The following is a 25,744-nucleotide window of genomic DNA, read 5'->3' on the forward strand; positions in this document are numbered from 1 at the left end:
CAGTCACCATGGAAACCAGTGGAAACAGCAATGACTCCTCCACTGAAACATCATTGCTGTCATTGATCACCCAGTGTTGCCGCTAGCTCCTGGTCCTATTGCTCTGTTCTAGTCTAATCAAACTGAAGTTTAATCCCTGAGTTTATTTTGCCGATTCCTTATACGATTCCTCCAGACATTACTAAAAATATACGCAGCACGATCAAATGTTTGCCATTATAACTTTACTCTCTCAGTTACTGTTAAATTTATTTAATTTCAGATCATACTGTTCAGCATCCAGTGGTGTCAAAGTCATGTCTTTGGTTTACTGGTTGAATAATAATAATGTAATCCACGTTATGAGGAAAATGGTGGGGGCAGGGCCTGTTCTTGAGAAGAATGACAGCCTCCAGTCACCAGATTTTACCGAAGTTGGGAAATTCGCACTCAGCATATTCACAGCGGTTTCTGGGGCATTTTGCTTGATCCAGTCGTTGTAGGTCGTTAATAACGTGTATACTCCGGGCCGGTTCTTCATTCCGCAGCCCTCCCCAAAACTCACCAAACCAGCCAAGAACCAACGCCCTCCCGTGGCACAAACCAGCGGGCCCCCTGAGTCACCCTGAAAAACACAGATATACATTAAGAGATAGCCTTTATACAATGAAACCACATTTTAGGAGGATTTTACTTTTTACTATAAAATAATGGATCTGCTATTTTGAAAATAAACTTCCACTATTTTTACTTGTTGTTCCTTTGTGAAGTTACCCATGATGACTCTCCTAAGACTCAGTTAATAGGCATGTGCATGGGGAAAATTTTCGGTGCGGTTCGGCATTCCGAAATTTGGGACTTTCGCAATTTGGGACTTCGGCAATTCTGCACTTCGCCAATTCGGACATTCGGAAGTACCCGAATGTCCGAATTGCCCAAAATTCGTCCGAATTCATATTCAAACCCAAACGAATTGCACATGTCTATCAGTTATAATATGAACCTACAACAAAAAAACTAGAACTACTAACAAGTTATTTACCTGTGACATCCTAATCAAGTATATATTTGATAACAAATTCGAGTCCTAAACTTTGGACAAAATGAAATTGATATTACTTTTCTGAATAGACATTATTGTGAATGCACACTTCAGAGAGCTTGACATATATAACTAGATCCGAAGAATAAAAAGAAGAGAAAAAGGGTTAGCGCTAAAACCAGAACAAGGCAGCAACTTTAAAAGGGAATCCCTCAAAACCCTTAAAACACAATGAAAAAAAATAAAAGTTAAAAGCTGCGCCACCAAAAAAATAAATAAGTTAATAAAATAGTCCAGATAAAAGGGAAAGTCCAAGTAAAATAAGTAAAGTCTTAGCTGGGTAAATCTTCTTTAGGTAGGATAGTCTATACAATACTGGATGGAGAACGGTGTCCTCGTTGTCCTTCCGCAGGTAAATCCAATAATATGAAAAGATAAAACAAATATCCAAAATAGTGTAATATATTCACTAAAGTGTGACAAATTAAGAAAGAAAAGTATAGCACTCACATCTGGTAGAGCTATAACTAGCTCTAGTGTGGAACGCGTACAGCGGTTTAGATCCCCGCTTGTAGGATATACTGCAGCTTTTTCTTTTCTTCAAAGGAAAAAATGCCACTCAAAGAGAATAAAAAGACACAACCAATAGTGTTCTCTGTATAAAATAATGAATAAATAAAATAAACGAATGAAATGGTACTCACAAGAATGGAGCAGGCTGACTGCTCCTTGATGATAGCGTAGGTGGAATAATCCCCACCAAGGATTGCTTGCAGTCCCGAGGTAGAAAATGACAGTTAAAAGATAAAGTGTATATAAAGATTATTGGCACAAACGAAAAAGTGACCAAAAAAATCTTTAATATATAAAATACACAATTAAAATGTCCATAAAAGCGTTTCGCCTATAATGGCTTTATCAATATGGAATAAAACATATAACCTGGCAGGGTGACTTTAAATAGGGGTACAGATGTTAAGAATATATGATTCAGATATCCATTTTTAATGTTTCTGCAGTGTTTGCTTATTCTTGTTTTGAAGCACCTTGTGGTCATTCCAACATATTGGAGGCCACAAGGGCATTCCAGCAGATAAATCTCATTTTTTGTAGTACAGTTGATAAAATCATCAATTTTGTAAACCTTATTTGTTATTTTGGAGGTAAATTCAGTTATTTTAGATGGTAATGATGAATCGGTAGTTCTACAAACTATACATGATTTGCATTTGCAGAAACCTTTAATTTTGGGAAATAAGGATAAAGAGGGTTTAGTTTTTGTTTCTCTAGTAAACTTTTTAGTCAGGAGAGATTTAAAATTAGGAGCTCCTCTGAATACTATATTAGGACGTTCTGGTAGAATTTTATTAAGGGTATCATCTTGTTTTAAAATATGCCAATATTTGTTTATAATCTTTTTTATATTACCACTTTTATTATTAAAATCAAAAATAATAGGGAGAGGCATAGATTCACCTGTATCTTTAGTTTTATATATTAAAAGTTCATCTCTATCTTTATGCTGAATGTGATTGATTGTGTCTGTTAGGATTGATTCGGAATAATTCTTTTCAATAAACTTATTTTTTTTTTTTTAAATCTGCTTGCTCGTTAAAATCTTTCAATTCCGAACAATTGCTGCGTAATCTTAAGATTTGGCTCTTGGGAGCACTATCCAGCCATGGTTGATAGTGGCAACTGGATTTCCCAATTGCAGTATTTACACAGACTTTCTTAATATATGTTTTGGTGTGTATTTGTCCATTTTTGATAAACATATTCAGATCTAAAAAATGGATTTGTTCTTTACTATATTCGTATGTTAAAATGATGCCTCTGTTATTAATATTAAGATGATTAATAAAAGAAATAAGGCCATCTTCTGGACCTTCCCAGATAAAAAAAAGAGATCATCAATGTATCTAAAATAGGAGACTAGGTTTGCCGTCCATGCATGATCCCCAAAAATGGCTTCAGACTCCCAGTGTGCCATAAACAGATTTGTGTAGCTGGGAGCAAACCTAGTCCCCATAGTTGTTCCCCTTTTTTGGAGATAAAAAGAGTTAAGAAACCAAAAATAGTTGTTCTTTAAAATAATATTAATACCTTCAAGAATAAAATCTATTTGTATATGTGCTATCTTTGCTTCTGATGTTAAAATTTGCTTCTGATGTTAAAATCTCTTTAATTGCTTGGCAACCAATGTTATGAGGTATAATAGTATAGAGAGATTGGACATCACATTTTATTTACATTTTATTTCATTTTCTTGGAATCTGATTGGCTAACCTCTGTTTTAGGCGCCATTTCTTAACATCTGTACCCCTATTTAAATTCACCCTGCCAGGTTATATGTTTTATTCCATATAGGCGAAACGCGTTTATGGACATTTTAATTGTGTATTTTATATATTAAAGATTTTTTTGGTCACTTTTTCGTTTGTGCCAATAATCTTTATATGCACTTTATCTTTTACCTGGCATTTTCTACCTCGGGACTCCAAGCAATCCTTGGTGGGGATTATTCCACCTACGCTATCATCAAGGAGCAGTCAGCCTGCTCCATTCTTGTGAGTACCATTTCATTCGTTTATATTATTTATTCATTATTTTATACAGAGAACACTATTGGTTGTGTCTTTTTATTCTCTTTGAGTGGCATTTTTTCCTTTGAAGAAAAGAAAAAGCTGCAGTATATCCTACAAGCGGGGATCTAAACCGCTGTACGCGTTCCACACTAGAGCTAGCTATAGCTCTACCAAATGTGAGTGCTATACTTTTCTTTCTTAATTTGTCACACTTTAGTGAATATATTACACTATTTTGGATATTTGTTTTATCTTTTCATATTATTGGATTTACCTGCGGAAGGACAACGAGGACACCGTTCTCCATCCAGTATTGTATAGACTATCCTACCTAAAGAAGATTTACCCAGCTAAGACTTTACTTATTTTACTTGGACTTTCCCTTTTATCTGGACTATTTTATTAACTTATTTATTTTTTTAGTGGCACAGCTTTTAACTTTTATTTTTTTTAGATCCGAAGAATATTTACTCCTGAGAATCTGCAGATTCACTCCGGACATTGAGAATCTGTCCATCCATCATTTTCAGTAAAAACCCAAAAGATTAGGAATGTTGTTTAAAAGCGTTTGAAGTAGTTTCACTCACCTGGCAGGAGTCTTTTCCACCATTCACATAGCCGGCACATATCATCCCATCAGTGACAATCGCCACACTTTGACTGACTGAGGACTGAACATGATACAAAGTGTCACATGTTTTTGCATCAATCAGAGGCACTGCCACCTCCTGCAATGTACCCGGTGCTGGCAGGCTTACTGTAGGAGAGACAAGGATTTATTTTTAAAACAATATGACCAATATGGGATTATTTTAACTCATAGTATAAAACTTAGCAATTGAAAAGGACACAACAGAGCTTTGCGAAGGTTAGCTATTAAACCATTCAATCATATTGAACTGATTACGGTGTATGGTACCAAACAGCAATGCCTTTGTAATCATTTAATAAAGCATTTAGTGAACGTGTTAAAAATAGATGTATCAAAAGAAAATTGTCACCATTTTTTATTATTATTGAAAATTAAAATGACATAAAATAATATTGAGTGTTTGTTTGTAATTCATATATTGCTTAACATCTTCTTTCATAGTATTTCCCTGGATTATCCTTGGTACATAGTCATGTGCACCCCCCGTCCCCGTGAATTGAGACACCGGTGGGCAGGTTAAAAAATGGCAGACCAGGGACTTAAAATCTTAAATCACATCACTGGTGCCATCCAAGTGGGGCATGCCCATTCAGAAGGTGGGTGGGTTCACCTGAAGAACAGGCATGCATGCTAGGCTGCCTGAGGCTGTTCTTTGGGTACAGACAGGACCTATAAAATCTGTGACTGTCCTTTTCAATTTGGGATGGTTGGGAGGCCTCCATGGGAGCCGACATCTTTAATGAGACACTGTGAGCAACATAATCAATACAGCTTGGTACAATGGTGTTTCTTGGGCTCACAGCCTATCAGTGCCATATAGAGCATGTTTTTGAAATGCACATGGCACCTCTGAACCAGGTGTTAAGAACCTGTTCCCTATTGTTGTTCACTGTGTTTATGGACAATTTGTTAAATCTGCCAAATAATAACTGCACAAAAAATAATGAAAGAAATGAAAACATGTATTTACAGATGTGCCATTAAATGGTCCAGTAATGACTGACTGCGCTTGAATTTATAGTTACATATTGAGTTTCCTACTTTTTACACTATGGGCTCTGCATCATTTCATTCTGTTCTGGGATCAAGCTATGGGCTTTTCACCCTTTTATTCTGGTTATCGGATAACACTGGGCTATGCACCCTTTCCTTCTGTTCTGGGATTACACTATGGGCTTTTCATCCTTTTACTCTGGTATTGGGCTTATACTATTGGCTTTTCAACAATGATTGACAGAGAGCTAAGATGGAGGTGCTCTCTCTATACTGACTGCCAGGTGTAAAGGGCGGAGCTTATAACAATGACTGACAGGGAGCTAAGATGGAGGTGGCTCTCTCTATACTGACAGCCAGGTGTAAAGGGCGGAGCTTATAACAATGACTGACAGGGAGCTAAGATGGAGGTGGCTCTCTCTATACTGACTGCCAGGTGTAAAGGGCGGAGCTTATAACAATGATTGACAGGGAGATAAGATGGAGGTGGCTCTCTCTATACTGACTGCCAGGTGTAAAGGGCGGAGCTTATAACAATGATTGACAGGGAGATAAGATGGAGGTGGCTCTCTCTATACTGACTGCCAGGTGTAAAGGGCGGAGCTTATAACAATGATTGACAGGGAGATAAGATGGAGGTGGCTCTCTCTATACTGACTGCCAGATGTAAAGGGCGGAGCTTATAACAATGATTGACAGGGAGATAAGATGAAGGTGGCTCTCTCTATACTGACTGCCAGGTGTAAAGGGCGGAGCTTATAACAATGATTGACAGGGAGCTAAGATGGAGGTGGCTCTCTCTATACTGACTGCCAGGTGTAAAGGGCGGAGCTTATAACAATGATTGACAGGGAGATAAGATGAAGGTGGCTCTCTCTATACTGACTGCCAGGTGTAAAGGGCGGAGCTTATAACAATGATTGACAGGGAGATAAGATGGAGGTGGCTCTCTCTATACTGACTGCCAGGTGTAAAGGGCGGAGCTTATAACAATGATTGACAGGGAGATAAGATGGAGGTGGCTCTCGCTATACTGACTGCCAGATGTAAAGGGCGGAGCTTATAACAATGATTGACAGGGAGATAAGATGAAGGTGGCTCTCTCTATACTGACTGCCAGGTGTAAAGGGCGGAGCTTATAACAATGATTGACAGGGAGCTAAGATGGAGGTGGCTCTCTCTATACTGACTGCCAGGTGTAAAGGGCGGAGCTTATAACAATGATTGACAGGGAGATAAGATGAAGGTGGCACTCTCTAGGGGACGAGAGACGAAACAAACTATCAGATATTGTAGTAGAGTGAGGAAAAAACCCTAAAGGGTATATCGAAATATAGATGCTGTACTTCCCTACTCTGCTGTGCCTTCAGGGGCACCCCTTAAAAAAACCTACTCCCCTCACCTCCTCTCTGGTGTATAACTAAGTATCCTATGGAGAACAGAGAGGCTGTAAAAAGATCTCATGGATAAAGTCGGCTATAATAGATAGTAACCAAGTAAAAAAAAAGGAAAAACAAATAGCACAAAGAAAAACAGATAAATAATTGAATAAAGTATGGGTGGTATTGTGGCTTTGGTATTAGTATATGTCGTCCCTCATCTCTAGGCCAACACCATACTTTTTAATGTCCCGACACGCGTTTCGCCGATAAAGCTCTTCCCTCCAATACACACAAATCACACACAGTTAATACACCCATTACAAATATCACACACAGCCAACACATAGCATACATATCACACACAGTCATGACACCTATCACATACACAGACAACACAAACATTACATCATATTATAGTGAGGTGTATTACAGTGGAGCTCTGGTATATAAAATGCACATTACTCTGAGTTTTATAGTTAGGGAGCTCGGTGATACACTAAGAGACACATTACTTAGAGTTTTATTGTTGTGTAGTGTATGATCTTGTCACAGAGCTCCACATTACTGGGAGTTTTATTGTTGTGGAGCTCTGTGATAAATGGAGAAGTCGCACATTACTACAACTTTTTATTCCAAAGAGGTCAAAGTAAATAAGTATAATCCAGAGCTCCAAAGCAAAAACACTCATAGTATTATGTGACATACTTAGTCTGCTCCTCGGTAATGTGAGGAGGGGGGGGGGCACTTCTTTTGGCTGCACACCATAAGTAGCGGTCTTTTTAGCTTGGGATAATCAGAGCGCTGCCGCAGATTACCACAGGACACTGCAAGTCCCTGAGCTTGCAAGACAGTTACGCATGGTCTGTACCCAGTGGAGGGGCAGACCAGATTCAGATCAGCATAATGCAATCTTTGAAGAGATCTTGTAGGTTCTTACCTCCAGAACTAATGTATCCCCAGCCAGTGACCCAGCAAAGCATGTCTGTCGGGAACTGAACGCCTGGGTTTGGGAGACATACTGGTAGAATATAACTCGTATAGTTCACTTCTGTCACAAGCTCCAGGAGACTTATGTCACCAGTATTATTTATTGCAGAGTACGCAGGATATACAATTTTTCTTTTCACTGCAATAGAAATCTCGTAGGGATTTTTCTGAGTCAGATTGTAAGACCCAAGATAAAGTGAGAGGTCGCTTTCTGCATAACTGTAAAATAACAGGCAAACGTAAGTAACTCAGAAAAATTAAACAGTGTATATTACAGGATATTGCAAAGACATACCTCCCAAGTGTCCCTATTTAGGAGGGACAAACCCTATTGTAGGCTCAAATCCCACTGTCCATATGTGCCTCAACAATACTCCCAGTAATGTGTCTGAGTGTATAACAGAGCTCCACAGTAATAATACTCCCAGTAATGTGTCTGAGTGTATAACAGAGCTCCGCAGTAATAATACTCCCAGTAATGTGTCTGAGTGTATAACAGAGCTCCACAGCAATAATACTCCCAGTAATGTGTCTGAGTGTATAACAGAGCTCCACAGCAATAATACTCCCAGTAATGTGTCAGTGTATAACAGAGCTCCACAGCAATAATACTCCCAGTAATGTGTCTGATTGTATAACAGAGCTCCACAATAATAATACTCCCAGTAATGTGTCTGAGTGTATAACAGAGCTCCACAGCAATAATACTCCCAGTAATGTGTCTGAGTGTATAACAGAGCTCCACAGCAATAATACTCCCAGTAATGTGTCTGATTGTATAACAGAGCTCCACAATAATAATACTCCCAGTAATGTGTCTGAGTGTATAACAGAGCTCCACAGCAATAATACTCCCAGTAATGTGTCTGAGTGTATAACAGAGCTCCGCAGTAATAATACTCCCAGTAATGTGTCTGAGTGTATAACAGAGCTCCACAGCAATAATACTCCCAGTAATGTGTCTGAGTGTATAACAGAGCTCCGCAGTAATAATACTCCCAGTAATGTGTCTGAGTGTATAACAGAGCCCCACAGCAATAATACTCCCAGTAATGTGCCCGAGTGTACAACAGAGCTCCACAGTAATAATACTCCCAGTAATGTGTTTGATTGTATAACAGAGCTCCACAATAATAATACTCCCAGTAATGTGTCTGAGTGTATAACAGAGCTCCACAGTAATAATACTCCCAGTAATGTGTCTGAGTGTACAACAGAGCTCCACAGTAATAATACTCCCAGTAATGTGTCTGATTGTATAACAGAGCTCCACAATAATACTCCCAGTAATGTGTCTGAGTGTATAACAGAGCTCCACAGCAATAATACTCCCTGGTAAATGTGTCTTTAAAATACAATTAATGTGTTTAGAAATCAGTCTGTGTCAATAAGATACTTTGTTGTCTTCTAAGTTACATTTTAGTTGTATAAATTATAAGTAAGCCACCTAAAATTTCTCAGAACAGCCCCGCCCCTGGCCACACCTACAATAAAAACAAGAACAGCCTTGCCCCTGGCCACATCCCCATTCACACCACTAAAATGAAAATGTCCTCCTTTGCAAATTTGATATATTAGGAGGAATAAAGGTTAAATAATAAGCATCATAGCAAGATGATAAAAACCCATCATGTAACAAAGGAACAAGAAAGAACATAACAACTGCTCTTCCCACTAACTGTCTTGATGACTGCCCACCACTGACACGGCTTAAGACAATGATCAGCCGACAAAAAAGACGGAACATGTGAAACTCACTTCTTGACACAGTGAGCGGCAGTGACCACCCATTTGTTACTGATGAGGGATCCACCACAGATGTGTTTTCCATTCAGTCGCAAGCTCGCCTGCCAGGGCCATTCACCAGGCTCCGATGAAGTCCCACCCACAATACGGCTGCTGATCTGGACTTCTCCACAATCTGTCAAACAAAGGAAATAGTGGCACGCCCAGAAAGAAAATTGAGATTATATTTTATGAAGATTATAATATTAAGAAAATACAGTGGTACCTCGGTTTACAAACGCCTCGGTTAAAGGGGCACTATAGTCACCAGAACAACTACAGCTTAATGTAGTTGTTCTGGTGAGTATAATCATTGCCTTCAGGCATTTTCATGTAAACACTGCCTTTTCAGAGTAAAGGCAGTGTTTACATTACTCCCTAGGGACACCTCCAAGTGGCCACTCCTCAGATGGCCACTGGAGGGGCTTCCTGACTCATTGCTGCACAGTAGGCAGCACTGCCGCTCAGCACCTTCATGCTCTGCATGGAGACACTGAATTTTCCTCACAGAGATGCATTGATTCAATGTATCTCTATGAGGAGGTGCTGATTGGCCAAAACTGTGTTTGCCCCACCCACTTGCTGGTTTTAGCAAATCCAATGCTTTCCCCATGGCCAATTTTCATGATGTCACCAAGGGGGCGAGGCCAGCGCTGGCCGACCCGTGGATAGCTGGAAATAAGGTGAGTTTTAACCCATTTTGACTTTTTTCTGACCTCCGGAATGGATGAATTAGTTTTCAATGCATCCTATGGGAAACCATGTTTTGGTTTACAAATTTTTCTCATTTAGAAACGTCACAGAAAACGCATTAAATTCGGACACCGAGGTACCACTGTATTATTAAAAAAAAATTACGACAGTGTTCCTTTAAGACTAATATGTTATTGGCCAATGTCAGCTACACCCCCTTTGGAGCCATTTTTCTCTGGTTTAGTGTCACAGTAGTTTACCCCAACACGCAAGATTTAGTTCAACAATTGACAATAAAAAGCAAATACGTCTTACCGGGCCTTAGAATGGCCGGACTCGACGTAGAACAGATAAGAGACAGAGTCAGGAATGAGCCGAGGTCAAGGGAACAAAGAGACAGCGAAAACAAGAACTAGCCAAGGTCTGGTACACAGGAATCAGTAAACCGGCAAACAAGACAAAACAGGGATAAAGAAAAAAACGGAGTCAAATACAAAGCCAAGGTCAAGTACGAAAAATCACAACTGAACAACACAAGCGCTAAAGGGAACTGAAACAGAAACCACGATAGGGCAGGGATTTAAGGGAGAGGTAAGTATAAATACCCTAGTATTTAATTTGATTGGCCCCTGTCATATCCATGCCCCCAAAACGTGAGTGTATGGGGAATGTGGGATGACAGGAGCCAATGGGAGACCGTTTTACATTTTGGCTCCCACTGTCCTTTTAAGAGCGCGCCCGAGATGTGCGACACGCTCTTAGAGCTAGGCGGAACACGTGACCGCATCTCGCGGTCAGTGCCCGCCTTCGTCTGAGCGGCGATCGCGCCGCGCGCATCTCGTGCACGACGGGAATAGAGGACCTCTGCCGGCCCCCGGATAAGGTAAGTACCGCTACATTTAGGCTACCTGGGTTTTTTTTTGTACTGTTCTACATTTGGCGACACTGATCTAATAAATGTCTTGTTATTATTAACTGACCTTCAAAGAGACAATGGTTGGGTGTTGTTAATATAAAAGTGGTAGAACATTCTAAACATGGAGCTGTCACCATGGAGACCAGTGAAAAGATTGTGTTGATTTAATGGAGATTATTCAGAACGTTTCTATTACTGCTTTTAATCTTCTTTAGTGACTTCCTCTATTATTCCTTATTATTTCTATTTATTAACTTAACCAGACGTTAACAATGAATTAGTGAGTGTTACCCCAAATCCTCTGTAGGTCACTGCTTGGAGATGTATATCCCAGAATCCAGTCCCTGTAAAACGACACTTGGATGTAGACTCCTGGAAAATTGGCCAAAGCACATCCCACGCCCCAGGAGACAATGCCCACCAGGTACCAAGTTCCATTTAGAGGGCAAACAAGAGGACCGCCTGAATCCCCCTAGGTTAGCAGAATATGTGGTTACCACTACCTCATTTATATAAGTGATAGCAATATAAATAGGTTTCTAATTGGGACAAAACAGTGAACATCTGTGGGCTTATGTTGGACCTATGGTATGGCCAGTAACACCAGAGAGGACATGTAAAATTAGCGCATTGAAGACCCATGGATAGTGAAGTTAGTGTCTATGGCACTGATGTAATTTAATTAAGATCATGAAGAGCTTTACTTCTGGTCTTGAATTTTCAGTGTCTAGACTTTGGGGTCAAAAGATGTCACATGACGATAAATCTGATGACTGCGACAGAGAATCAGACAAGATGGAGTAAGACACATACATCTCCCTATGTGTTTATACATGTATCTCTTTAAATATTATATTTTTGAAATTGAATTATTGCATTGTTCTAACAGGGTTGTCAATCTGGAAGATCAAGTTTCTCCTGCACATGGCTTGGCCCCAGAACAGCCCTCTAAGTTATTATTTCTGAAACACCACAGTCAGCTTTAAAAATGGTAAAACCATCTATGCTGACATTTACCCGTGATCTCACTGTGTTTGCCATTCTGTGGATAGAGGCATTGGTTTATTGTGACATGTCTCCGAGTACTGGTCAATTAAAAGGGTACGGGGGACATTCTCAGAAGGAAGATCAGGTGCAATATATAATTATAAAGCTCTATGGAATATTTTGGAGCTATATCAAAGCTAATAATAATCCTGGGAGTTGTTATGGTGCGTGGACTGACTCTGTAAAACCATTTAAATAATTTAAATGTAACAAAATTACTGGGAGAGATCACTCAGCAACACCAGCCACCTTGGTCTACATTGCCACACTAAGTAGCTGGCCATCATGTGCAGACACAAGTTGACCTTCATGAACTCCTCACAAATGCCGGGCCGACTACGTTACCACCACACCATAAACCATTAACGGAATTACTCCATAAGACAGCAAGAATTAACACAAAATGACATTCTGAAATATTGTCATAGTTTGAGTCTAGCAATGGGAGATATACAGCCTATCCCTTAAGAGGAGACTTCTCTCTGAGAAGAAGAGCTTCATAAAAGTTCAATTAAACAGAATATTAGATCAATAAAACTAAGGATGGTAATTCTTCATCTATTTACTTCCATACCTGACATGAGTCCTTTCCCCCAGCCTTAAACCCAGCACAAATCATGTCATTCTGAATCAAACTGATATTTGAGTTGTTTTGATACATCTGATTGCAGCTCTGCTGATCCACAAGTGGAAGCACAACTTGCTGAAGTGTATAAGGATATGGTAGGGTCTCTATAAAAACAAAGATGAGAAATGAAAAAGGAATATTCTTTCATGTAATCATTGCCTTTTCAAAGAAAATACTTTACCCTTCTCTTTAACCCCTTAAGGACCAAACTTCTGGAATAAAAGGGAATCAGACATGTCATGTGTCCTTAAGGGGTTAAATTATTAATCATTTCTGTGGCCTACATTTGGTGAACTTGTTAAACCTTCACCTGGGTATAGATTTCGGATACAGTAGAATTTTCCTAGTTGCAGCCAGGACGTAGACTAGCTTATCTAGCTAAGTGGAGATTTATTATAGCCTCTTCAATGCTGCTTAAAGTCTAGAAGTCTAAAGACACTAATTGGTAGACTTTTCAATCGAGTACTGTACAGTAAGTAGTGTTTAGAGTTTAGCAACAATTTCTGCCTCTTGTAATAAATAGGGTAAATTACACTACTGATAACATCACTCATAATGACCTTCTGAAAATAGTTTTAAGATACAATTTAAACTAAGAGCCATTTTCAAATATGGATGTTGCTCTCTCAATTTCTTCCTCAACAAATGCCAAACCCTGCCTCATCTGATAGCGCCATCTCCCAGGCTAAACCTCACTCACTGTGTCCATATCTCTACTTACGTGAAGAGTTCAGATTGCCCCATCCTGTCACTGTGCAGTTCATCCCCGAAGGGAATGTGGTACTATCATTTGGAAGGTTGACCGGGCTTATGGACTGGGATAACGTTACAGATGAGCTCAGTTCCAGAAGAGCAATGTCTCCAACATGTGAGGTGCTGTTGTAATTAGGCTGGAGGATGATCTGTATCACATTTGATTTAATCTCACCATCCGCTAAATTGGACAGGTTGTATGCTCCTAACCACACTTGGTACAGTGACACATTATTGGACCTGCAAGAAAGACAACATAAGGATTGGTACTCACTGCAGTGACAGTAAGATTTGATAATCACCACAGTGACCGGAAGAGCTGGTAATCACTGCAGTGACCATAGGGGTTGGTACTCACCGCAGTAACCGTAGGGGTTCGTACTCATCGCAGTAACCGTAGGGGTTGGTACTCACCGCAGTAACCGTAGGGGTTGGTACTCACCGCAGTAACTGTAGGGGATGGTACTCACTGCAGTAACAGTAGGGGATGGTACTCACCGCAGTAACCGTAGGGGTTGATACTCACCGCAGTAACCGTAGGGGTTGATACTCACCGCAGTAACCGTAGGGGTTGATACTCACCGCAGTAACCGTAGGGGTTGATACTCACCGCAGTAACCGTAGGGGTTGATACTCACCGCAGTAACCGTAGGGGTTGATACTCACCGCAGTAACCGTAGGGGTTGATACTCACCGCAGTAACCGTAGGGGTTGATACTCACCGCAGTAACCGTAGGGGTTGATACTCACCGCAGTAACCGCAGGGGTTGATACTCACCGCAGTAACCGTAGGGGTTGATACTCACCGCAGTAACCGCAGGGGTTGATACTCACCGCAGTAACCGTAGGGGTTGATACTCACCGCAGTAACCGTAGGGGTTGATACTCACCGCAGTAACCGTAGGGGTTGATACTCACCGCAGTAACCGTAGGGGTTGGTATTCACCGCAGTAGCCGCAGGGGTTGGTACTCACCGCAGTAACCGTAGGGGTTGGTACTCACTGCAGTAACCATAGGGGTTGATACTCACCGCAGTAACCGTAGGGGTTGGTACTCACCGCAGTAACCGTAGGGGTTGGTACTCACTGCAGTAACCATAGGGGTTGATACTCACCGCAGTAACCGTAGGGGTTGATACTCACCGCAGTAACCGTAGGGGCTGATACTCACCGCAGTAACCGTAGGGGTTGATACTCACCGCAGTAACCGTAGGGGCTGATACTCACCGCAGTAACCGTAGGGGTTGATACTCACCGCAGTAACCGTAGGGGTTGGTACTCACCGCAGTAACCGTAGGGGTTGGTACTCACTGCAGTAACCATAGGGGTTGGTATTCACCGCAGTAACCGCAGGGGTTGGTACTCACCGCAGTAACCGTAGGGATTGGTACTCATCGCAGTAACCGTAGGGGTTGGTACTCACCGCAGTAACCGTAGGGGTTGGTACTCACTGCAGTAACCATAGGGGTTGATACTCACCGCAGTAACCGTAGGGGTTGATACTCACCGCAGTAACCGTAGGGGCTGATACTCACCGCAGTAACCGTAGGGGTTGATACTCACCGCAGTAACCGTAGGGGTTGATACTCACCGCAGTAACCGTAGGGGTTGATACTCACCGCAGTAACCGTAGGGGTTGGTACTCACCGCAGTAACCGTAGGGGTTGGTACTCACTGCAGTAACCATAGGGGTTGGTATTCACCGCAGTAACCGCAGGGGTTGGTACTCACCGCAGTAACCGTAGGGATTGGTACTCATCGCAGTAACCGTAGGGGTTGATACTCACCGCAGTAACCGTAGGGGTTGATACTCACCGCAGTAACCGTAGGGGTTGATACTCACCGCAGTAACCGTAGGGGTTGGTACTCACCGCAGTAACCGTAGGGGTTGGTACTCACCGCAGTAACCGTAGGGGTTGGTATTCACCGCAGTAACCGCAGGGGTTGGTACTCACCGCAGTAACCGTAGGGATTGGTACTCATCGCAGTAACCGTAGGGGTTGATACTCACCGCAGTAACCGTAGGGATTGGTACTCACCGCAGTGACCATACGGATTGGTACTCACCGCAGTAACCGTAGGGGTTGATACTCACCGCAGTAACCGTAGGGGTTGGTACTCACCGCAGTAACCGTAGGGGTTGGTACTCACCGCAGTGACCGTACGGATTGGTACTCACCGCAGTAACCGTAGGGGTTGATACTCACCGCAGTGACTGTGGGGGTTGGTACTTAGAAAGAAAGAAAATAGCTGGAGAGGAGAAAGAACTCCACAGAGCCCCCTCCCAGTACTACCTCATGCGTACTAAGCTGCAAAGACTTGCACATGAACAAACTTCAATTTTAGTAGTAATCAAAAAACAGAAAAAAGACACTATAACTCCTATGTAAGTCTAAATGTGAAAAGTAATTAAAAAGACTGCTAGGCCTGCCGCTATGGCAAAGGAAGTATACTTAACCATATATACACATGGCAATTTCTATGGTTAATAGTTAGATAATGTTGCGACTTAATAGGTATGAGATAATAAATGGAGTGTATTGCCACATAGTAACAACTAGAGTGGCTCTGGCTCCACTCGGGAGCCGACGTCGGAGTGGGAGGAGAGGTCACCAGCGCCGAGGGAGCCCGGCGCTGGATTAAAGTAAGTAACTGAAGGGGTTTTAACCCCTTAAGCGCCAAGGGAGGGGGGCCCTGAGGGTGGGGGGGACCTAAGGGTTATATAGGGTCAGGAAAACAAGTTTGTTTTCCTGACACTATAGTGATCCTTTAATGTTACCATAACAATGTCATCGGTTACCAGCACCAGGGTAGCGTGACAATGAGATGTATCAGTTCCATGGTACAAGGATACTGGCACTGTTACAACTAATTTCATACACAACTCACAAAGCTCACTATTCTCTCCCATTCAGAGTTTTACGGGATCATTTTCAGTCCAATTTGTGATCTGATTTATAAAACAAACCACAAAAGCTGAAGAATGTTTTTGATGTTACCTGTGGCACCTGTACAGCCATGTAAATAACTTTATGAGATAAACAATGCTTTGTCAGGCCCTCGGGGGAGCCAGAGTGAGAACTCACCTTTCAAAGCAATGGGCGGCAGTTACTACCCAGCGATATGAGATTAGAGACCCTCCACAGATGAATGTATTTTTCCAAATTAGGGCAGCCTGCCAAGGCCAGGCACCAACCTCCGCATTACTGCCCCCAACGATTCGACTGCTAGGAGTCGGCAAACCGCTCTCTGCGATGGAAAATACCCATGGAAATGTTAGACAGTGCAGTATACCTCCTGAATATCCAGAACGTTCTTGGACTCTCAGATTCAGTGGCAACTGTGTCCGTCACATGACAACCAGCAACCATCAATGGCTCTCTCATACACACAGTGACCCCTCTATTAAATATTACACAAACACACAGGGTTTGGCAAATATGGGGCATTAAATATTACACAAACACACAGGGTTTGGCAAATATGGGGCATTAAATATTACACAAATGCGAGAGGATCTGAAAAATGCTGTGTGTGTCAGAATGCTGCAACGTGAAACTAACAGCAGATTTACTTGTGTTTATTATTGTTGATTTGATTAATACATTGTGTTTTTTTGCGAATGAAACATTACAAAACACACTGCACAGAACTTCAGGATGGATCCCTGTGTCTGGCAAATAGATTGCAGATTGGACTAGTTTATTTGGTTTTCATCCAGGTGGAACCTGGAATTTGGCATTTTTATTTAGTATGTTTGTTGGTTTGCTTCAGTGGAGGGGCTGAAGAGAATTTTACTGCTACAAAAAATACAGTATAATAACTTGCATAGAAATGGTGCTACACCCAAAAGCAATACATAATAAAACCTCTCAACGTAATTCTCTCTGGCAGTCACGGGGTCTTTCTGTACAGAATACAATCCAGCAAACACGGGGTCTTTCTGTGCAGAATACACTCCAGCAAACACGGGGTCTTTCTGTGCAGAATACACTCCAGCAAACACGGGGTCTTTCTGTGCAGAATACACTCCAGCAAACACGGGGTCTTTCTGTGCAGAATACACTCCAGCAAACACGGGGTCTTTCTGTACAGAATACACTCCAGCAAACACGGGGTCTTTCTGTGCAGAATACACTCCAGCAAACACGGGGTCTTTCTGTACAGAATACACTCCAGCAAACACGGGGTCTTTCTGTACAGAATACACTCCAGCAAACACGGGGTCTTTCTGTACAGAATACACTCCAGCAAACACGGGGTCTTTCTGTGCAGAATACACTCCAGCAAACACGGGGTCTTTCTGTGCAGAATACACTCCAGCAAACACGGGGTCTTTCTGTGCAGAATACACTCCAGCAAACACGGGGTCTTTCTGTACAGAATACACTCCAGCAAACACGGGGTCTTTCTGTACAGAATACACTCCAGCAAACACGGGGTCTTTCTGTACAGAATACACTCCAGCAAACACGGGATCTTTCTGTGCAGAATACACTCCAGCAAACACGGGGTCTTTCTGTACAGAATACACTCCAGCAAACACGGGGTCTTTCTGTGCAGAATACACTCCAGCAAACACGGGGTCTTTCTGTGCAGAATACACTCCAGCAAACACGGGGTCTTTCTGTGCAGAATACACTCCAGCAAACACGGGGTCTTTCTGTGCAGAATACACTCCAGCAAACACGGGGTCTTTCTGTGCAGAATACACTCCAGCAAACACGGGGTCTTTCTGTGCAGAATACACTCCAGCAAACACGGGGTATTTCTGTGTCACTGAGTGCCATCCCCCTTCTGCCCACTTGTTTGTTCGTGTATTTTTCCCCAGTATTATGTGTTTCCCCTGCTCCTTATATTTTGTGTAATATGCCCTGTTTACCATTCGGGAGCACTCAAACTAACGGAACCCGTTCGTCTCCCGAACGAGGACCACCGCGGTAGCCTGTTAGAATGTTCACACCAATTAATCAGAACGTTCACACCATAGGTGTGAAACCGCAAGGTAAGTAATTAATGAGTGCTCCCCTTGGTGAGCATTCCACTAGGTGCCCACCAAGGTGAGCATTCCACTAGGTGGCCACCAGGGGGAGCATTCGTATCCCGAAAGGAGACGCTTCCCTTGCGGGGTCTTCGCACTTCCATGAACAGGTCCCTGAGGTTGGAGGGGACCCTTTTGGGGTACTGGCGGTTCGGATCACCCTAACCTGTCTTAAAATAGCCTAATCACTATCCGGGCTAGTGGCTGCCCAAAGAGCGCTCTCTCCGGTGCTACCTGCGTGGAGATATCCACCGGAGAGAGAGACGCAAGTCCAGCAGAGAATCCCTGGATCTGTGAGTCAGCCTCACAGCCGCAGAATCCCAGCTGGCCGCCTGGAATCCCATGCCGGCCAATAGGAGAAGGGGTACCATTCAAATTGGTTCGCGCCCTTTCTCTTCATTGGCCGGCAAAACACCATCCTTCCCTAAGTGAATTAGCGCAATTTGGTTTTGCGGGGATGCACAGAGCCTCAAGCCCCAGACTTTACACTATGATTTCTCGGGCTCTGTACATCCAATAGCCTCGCTATTTAGAGGGATCATAGCTGGGACGTGTACATCATAAGAACGGAACATATTCAGGGATGTATATTTTATATATGTGCCCCTTTTCTTTCTGGGGTTGCAGAGCCCCCTAAGTTTCCCCAATGTTTGTGAAGTGTCTTATTGTCTGTACTTATTGCACTGTTGATATCTGCCAGAGCGGGAGATTGTTATCTGTAAACCATCCCCCTCCAGCCTGGGCTTGTGTTGAATAGAATAGAGACCCTCTGTGGGGGTCTGTGCATAAAATGAAGCTGTACCAATAAAGCATGGTCAATGTTGTACCTCCAGAGCTGTGTCTCGTCCAGTTACTGGGGGGAAATGGGTCTCTTTCTACTTTAAGTGGTTCCTGAACGGCTGAAGGAAGGGATTAACGAAGGTAACCGGTCGGGTTACCCTGGATCCGCTACAGTGGTGTTGGGCCTTTCTGTACAGAATACACTCCAGCAAACATGGGGTCTTTCTATGTAGAACGCTTTCTAGAAGGTGTGGGGTCTTTCTATGTAGAACACTTTCTAGAAGGTGTGGGGTCTTTCTGTGTAGAATACTCTCTAGAAGGTGTGGGGTCTTTCAGTGCAGAATACTCTCTAGAAGGTGTGGGGTCTTTCTATGTAGAACACTTTCTAGAAGGTGTGGGGTCTTTCAGTGCAGAATACTCTCTAGAAGGTGTTGGGTCTTCCTGTAACAATATTACCATGAAACGTAGTAACCATTGGCCTAAATCCGCTGCTTATATTATCTCATGCCAACATTGAGCATCTTTCACTGATTCTTCTCATTTATAAGATTTCTGACAATCCATGTTATTCACATCTTAAAATGGTTTTTAAGTATGACGAATACTAAACTGCACGCTTTGAATACAGACACGTAGCTGTTATTTTATCTGCAAGCTCTGGGCCTGTTTAAGTAACATAAGCTAATGGTGGGCAATTAAAGCAAAGCACACACTACCTTTGGCTATTTATTTGCTTAAAAATAATGACAGCCTTGTACTAATTAACGGACAGGGTGTGCTGACTGTTCTGTGTTATAAACTGATTGAACAATAAGTCACTTATGATGGATCATCCGACGTCCAAGTTCAACAGATGAATTTATGATTGTCACAACAATGTGACGTAAATAAAATGTGAGAGAATCCCGCGTACAGGCAGTCGCTGCCAAGGAAGAGAGAGCGGCTTTTATAAACAATCATCGTGTGTTCGGGTCTTATACTTCCTGCACGTTGCAGTAACACGAAACACAATTAAACCAGAACACAATGGAGCCTGGGCAAGCTGGATCATATATTATTTAAATACAGGTGATTTATTAGTACATGTATCCATCCAACATGCAACAGTAAGCAGCACATCTAGACGGCCTTCCAAATATTCCAATACAGGTTTACATGAAATGCTAACGCATCCTTAAAGGGACACCTAACTTTAGGAATACGAACATGTATTCTTATCGTTATCGTTGATTCAATACCAATAAAAAAACTTTCTTCTGCAGATAAATCATTTGGTAACTTTTTCTAAGATTATTGAACGATTTGGAAATTTTAATAATTTGAGTCCATATTTAGATTTATCCCCCCCCCCCCTCGCTCACTAGCCCCCATAATAGTATAATAAAGAAGATTAACTTTCCTTACATAGCCTCGCCACTCACCATTGCTCCTTCCTAGGCTGAGATCATCATTACTAAAGGAAGGGCCTTTATCGGCTGTCACAGTGACAGCCACTAGAGGTGGCTCTGGAAAGCAATGTAAATACTGTCTTCTCAGAAACTGGGCCCGTGACAACCGTTGACAACCCCTAATTGCGGCCCTGCAACTGTATGCTCTTTCACTTTTGAATAAGATATACACCCATACTGGTACAGTTTAGTAGTAGCAGGGCCGGACTGGGAAGAAAATTCCCTGAATTTGTTCTGTACAGCGCAAGCAAATTCAGTAACATGCTAGCACTGTGTTTGCTTGAAATTTGTCTCTGGTCTCTCCATGGATGGGATACCAGGAGACAAAAATGCCAGGAAAGAATTTTGTGCAGTGTGTGTGAGGGTGCTGGGAGTGTCAGGGGTGCTGTGAGTGTCAGTGGGGCAGTGTTTGTGTGTGTGTGTGGGGGGGAGGGGGGTGCTGTGAGTGCCAGGGGTGCAGTGTGTGTGGGGGGGGGAGGGGGGGGGTGGGGGTGTTGTTAGTGTCAGGGGTTCAGTGTGTGTGTGTGTGTGTGTGTGTGTGTGTGTGTGTGTGTGTGTGAGTGAGGGTGCTGTTAGTGTCAGGGGTTCAGTGTGTGTGTGTGAGTGAGGGTGCTGTGAGTGCCAGGGGTGCAGTCAGTGGTGTATCCTGGTTTTGTGCTGCCCTAGGTACTCTAGTTGCTGGATAGAAGAACCAGAAACATGAGTATCAGCTGGAAAAATAATATGAGAGATACATATATAATAAGATTCTATCGGTAAAATAAGTAGATCAAAAATGGTCAAAAGTGGATAAAAAATTAATCAAGCCAAATGGCTATCCTCCTGTCTTCAGGGCTCTTCAAAACATCTACTGGACTCAGACTCTGGACTTTAATATAATCGAAATGGTCCAAGTCTGAGATATATTAGAGATGTGAAAGAGCCTTACTTAGAACCCTTGTATCTAAATGGAGACTGACATAATAATAAATTGCCCACTCTTAGTAATCTGATATATTAGTCACCTTCATAGAGTGAGTGGAGGTTGCAATATAAAATGAAAGCCAAATAAATACCTGAGATGGCTTGGAACCAAATAATATCTTATTCAGATGATATACAGTTAGTGACAAAGTGTCCAAAGAAACTCATATGTGTGCAAAATAAGAATGGCTCTGTAGCAAGTTAAGCTGTAAAAGACTTGCTAAATATGTAGCCAATTGCACAGATAACATATGAGTACTAGCTATATAGTAAATACACCTATCCTTGTGTGCAGATATTCAGTTCCACATAATTTAAACTCCTAAAGTTGTCAAAAGACGCCAGTCAGACTAGGTATACAAAAATGACAGGAGGGAAGAAATACTATAGTGTTAAAGTAAAAAAGTGCTAATGTGCAGAACCATACTTAGAGTGTTGGTTACCTGCACATGGTGATACAGTGCCCTATAAGTGAAAAAGAGTGTAAGTCAAGGAATAAACCCTCAACCCGACGCGCGTTTCGGTGCCAGAGTAATGCACCTTTGTCAGGCGCTGAATCCGTTCTGACCACAAGGTCTCTGTTAAATACCCTTAGTTCTGTTAATGCTTCAGAAAATAAGCCAATCGGACGTCAGAATTCATCTGTTTTGGGGCGCCAAAATACAGACGTCACATTATGCTAATTAGATTTATGAATGGTCCAATACGAAGGCGACCTTCGTAAATAGATTTTTACCTGCCGATTGAAAAGGGAATTAACCCTATAGGTTCCAGTCATCCGATCGTGAACACGTAAATAGGAATCATATAACAATAAACTTGTTCACCAATCCATCTATGTCAAAGACATCTAGACTAACGCCGGTATATTTGTACTTATTGGACAGTCCCTTTGTCAGAACTCGATGTTATATATTTACACACATGTGTTATATCGCAAGACCAGGAAAGCTCAAACAAAAATTCCAATCGGTGTGAATAATATTAGTCCCGTCAGGGATCCGACTCGAAGAGACAATTATCTGTCCGCCCCGACTGAACCACCAACAAGCAGTCGCATATGACGAGCCAATATTAGATATAATCGGCACCCATGCTAGTGATATATGTAATTACATAAATTGTATATCCAGATGAATTTGCTTTATTAATTTTAGACTCATTACGGCAATAACATTTTGATACCGTTCCCTGTATATTGCTCAAATTCAGTTCTCAAGGACAAATAAATGAATATGGTTCTGATTTCGCCAAACTATAAACAACTTCTCCGGTGTATTGGCATATATAGAAACGCACAATTGTGTCCAGAGTCTGAGTCCAGTAGATGTTTTGAAGAGCCCTGAAGACAGGAGGATAGCCATTTGGCTTGATTAATTCTTTATCCACTTTTGACCATTTTTGATCTACTTATTTTACCTATAGGATCTTATTATGTATGTATCTCTCATATTATTTTTCCAGCTGATACTCGTGTTTCTGGTTTTTCTACCCAGCAACTAGAGTATCTTTCTATAGTTTAAAGATTTAGGGGTTATGCCCCGTGACACTTCTGGAGTGTCGCCTAAGGTGTGACTTTCTACAGGCATAGTGGACTAGCCCAGCTTTAAGAGATCCCTCTCTACATACCTCAAAACAGAATGCACGTGTCATGGTTTATTATATATTTCCTACCTGTTCTATGTTACATTTTGTATATATTGTGTACTAATATTGTTTTTGTATTTTATTGTACCCTATTGTAGCAATGCAATGATTTGTGGACCCAGGACATACTTGAAAATGAGAGAAATCTCAATGTATCCTTCCTGGTAACATATTTTCTAAATAAAATAATTAAATAATTAAATGAGAATCATCGTGCCAGCATGGGTCATATGCATGAGACTGTTTATTTTACTCAACTAGCAGACACATAGAAACCCCAATATCTTAAAATATGCTGGAATATTGATTATTGAACCTGGATTTATTGTTACCATGCGAACGTGCCTTATTGCTCACCGTCGGAGAGTTACTAGTCTGGGGACGTTACGGACTAAGTTATTCATATTTTACTTTGATTGTATGTAGGACGTGAATGTCACACACCACATACAGCAGCATTTCAAAGACACAACAGTGACATCTAGTGGCCATCTCACACATCGCACTAAGGCTTGTTTTCCAGTGTTAAGATTTTTGTCAATTTTAGAAATGTATTTACTAATATACATATAACTAACAATTTTATATCAAGACGGGAGGCTCATATTATGTATTTACTTTCTCTACTAAAACTCTAGCAGCAAAGACATTTTCAATAAAGTTTAGTGAACAATAGACAAAAAATAAAATTAAAATAAAAACAGTCAACTGAAATGTAATCCTCAATAGCCAATCAGCATGAAGACTGACCCGCAATTGACTCATTTAGCCACATAGAAACCTGGGCCAGCTGCAGAAGGTCTCCTATTCAAATATTCTTTCATAAAAGACATAAGCATATATATCAATATATTTTCTTCACTTGATAAGGCACAGGCATCACTCAAAAGAGTGTTTAACCCTATATAAATCTATATCACTGTTACTGCTCCCACTGGAAGGCTATTCCAGGTATCTACTACCCTTTCTATATCACTGTTACTGCTCCCACTGGAAGGCTATTCCAGGTATCTACTACCCTTGCTATATCACTGTTACTGCTCCCACTGGAAGGCTATTCCAGGTATCTACTACCCTTTCTATATCACTGTTACTGCTCCCACTGGAAGGCTATTCCAGGTATCTACTACCCTTTCTATATCACTGTTACTGCTCCCACTGGAAGGCTATTCCAGGTATCTACTACCCTTTATATATCGCTGTTACTGCTCCCACTGGAAGGTTATTCCAGGTATCTACTACCCTTCATATATCACTGTTACTGCTCCCACTGGAAGGCTATTCCAGGTATCTACTACCCTTTCTATATCACTGTTACTGCTCCCACTGGAAGGCTATTCCAGGTATCTACTACCCTTGCTATATCACTGTTACTGCTCCCACTGGAAGGCTATTCCAGGTATCTACTACCCTTTCTATATCACTGTTACTGCTCCCACTGGAAGGCTATTCCAGGTATCTACTACCCTTTCTATATCACTGTTACTGCTCCCACTGGAAGGCTATTCCAGGTATCTACTACCCTTTCTATATCACTGTTACTGCTCCCACTGGAAGGCTATTCCAGGTATCTACTACCCTTGCTATATCACTGTTACTGCTCCCACTGGAAGGCTATTCCAGGTATCTACTACCCTTTCTATATCACTGTTACTGCTCCCACTGGAAGGCTATTCCAGGTATCTACTACCCTTTCTATATCACTGTTACCGCTCCCACTGGAAGGCTATTCCAGGTATCTACTACCCTTCATATATCACTGTTACTGCTCCCACTGGAAGGCTATTCCAGGTATCTACTACCCTTTCTATATCACTGTTACTGCTCCCACTGGAAGGCTATTCCAGGTATCTACTACCCTTTATATATCGCTGTTACTGCTCCCACTGGAAGGTTATTCCAGGTATCTACTACCCTTTCTATATCACTGTTACTGCTCCCACTGGAAGGCTATTCCAGGTATCTACTACCCTTTCTATATCACTGTTACCGCTCCCACTGGAAGGCTATTCCAGGTATCTACTACCCTTTCTATATCACTGTTACTGCTCCCACTGGAAGGCTATTCCAGGTATCTACTACCCTTTCTATATGACTGTTACTGCTCCCACCGGAAGGCTATTCCAGGTATCTACTACCCTTTCTATATCACTGTTACTGCTCCCACTGGAAGGCTATTCCAGGTATCTACTACCCTTTCTATATCATTGTTACTGCTCCCACTGGAAGGATATTCCAGGTATCTACTACCCTTTCTATATCACTGTTACTGCTCCCACTGGAAGGATATTCCAGGTATCTACTACTCTTTCTATATCACTGTTACTGCTCCCACTGGATGGCTATTCCAGGTATCTACTACCCTTTCTATATCACTGTTACTGCTCCCACTGGAAGGCTATTCCAGGTATCTACTACCCT

The 25,744-nt window shown here is 41.9% G+C and overlaps 1 protein-coding gene across 1 annotated transcript in view; it reads right to left on the minus strand.

Moving 5' to 3' along the window:
• Positions 1–25,744, minus strand: part of LOC134571384 (transmembrane protease serine 9-like) — a 71,247-nt gene that overhangs the window by 27,688 nt on the left and 17,815 nt on the right. The window contains exons 3-10 of the mRNA XM_063429586.1: positions 16,531–16,693; positions 13,414–13,685; positions 12,639–12,796; positions 11,309–11,489; positions 9,382–9,544; positions 7,574–7,842; positions 4,197–4,366; positions 312–604 (exon numbers count right to left, since the gene is read on the minus strand). Of these exons, the coding sequence (XP_063285656.1) occupies positions 312–604; positions 4,197–4,366; positions 7,574–7,842; positions 9,382–9,544; positions 11,309–11,489; positions 12,639–12,796; positions 13,414–13,685; positions 16,531–16,693 (1,669 nt within the window). The remainder of the gene's footprint in view (positions 1–311; positions 605–4,196; positions 4,367–7,573; positions 7,843–9,381; positions 9,545–11,308; positions 11,490–12,638; positions 12,797–13,413; positions 13,686–16,530; positions 16,694–25,744) is intronic.

Source organism: Pelobates fuscus, chromosome 8 (assembly GCF_036172605.1).
Source record: "Pelobates fuscus isolate aPelFus1 chromosome 8, aPelFus1.pri, whole genome shotgun sequence".
NCBI lineage: Eukaryota > Metazoa > Chordata > Amphibia > Anura > Pelobatidae > Pelobates > Pelobates fuscus.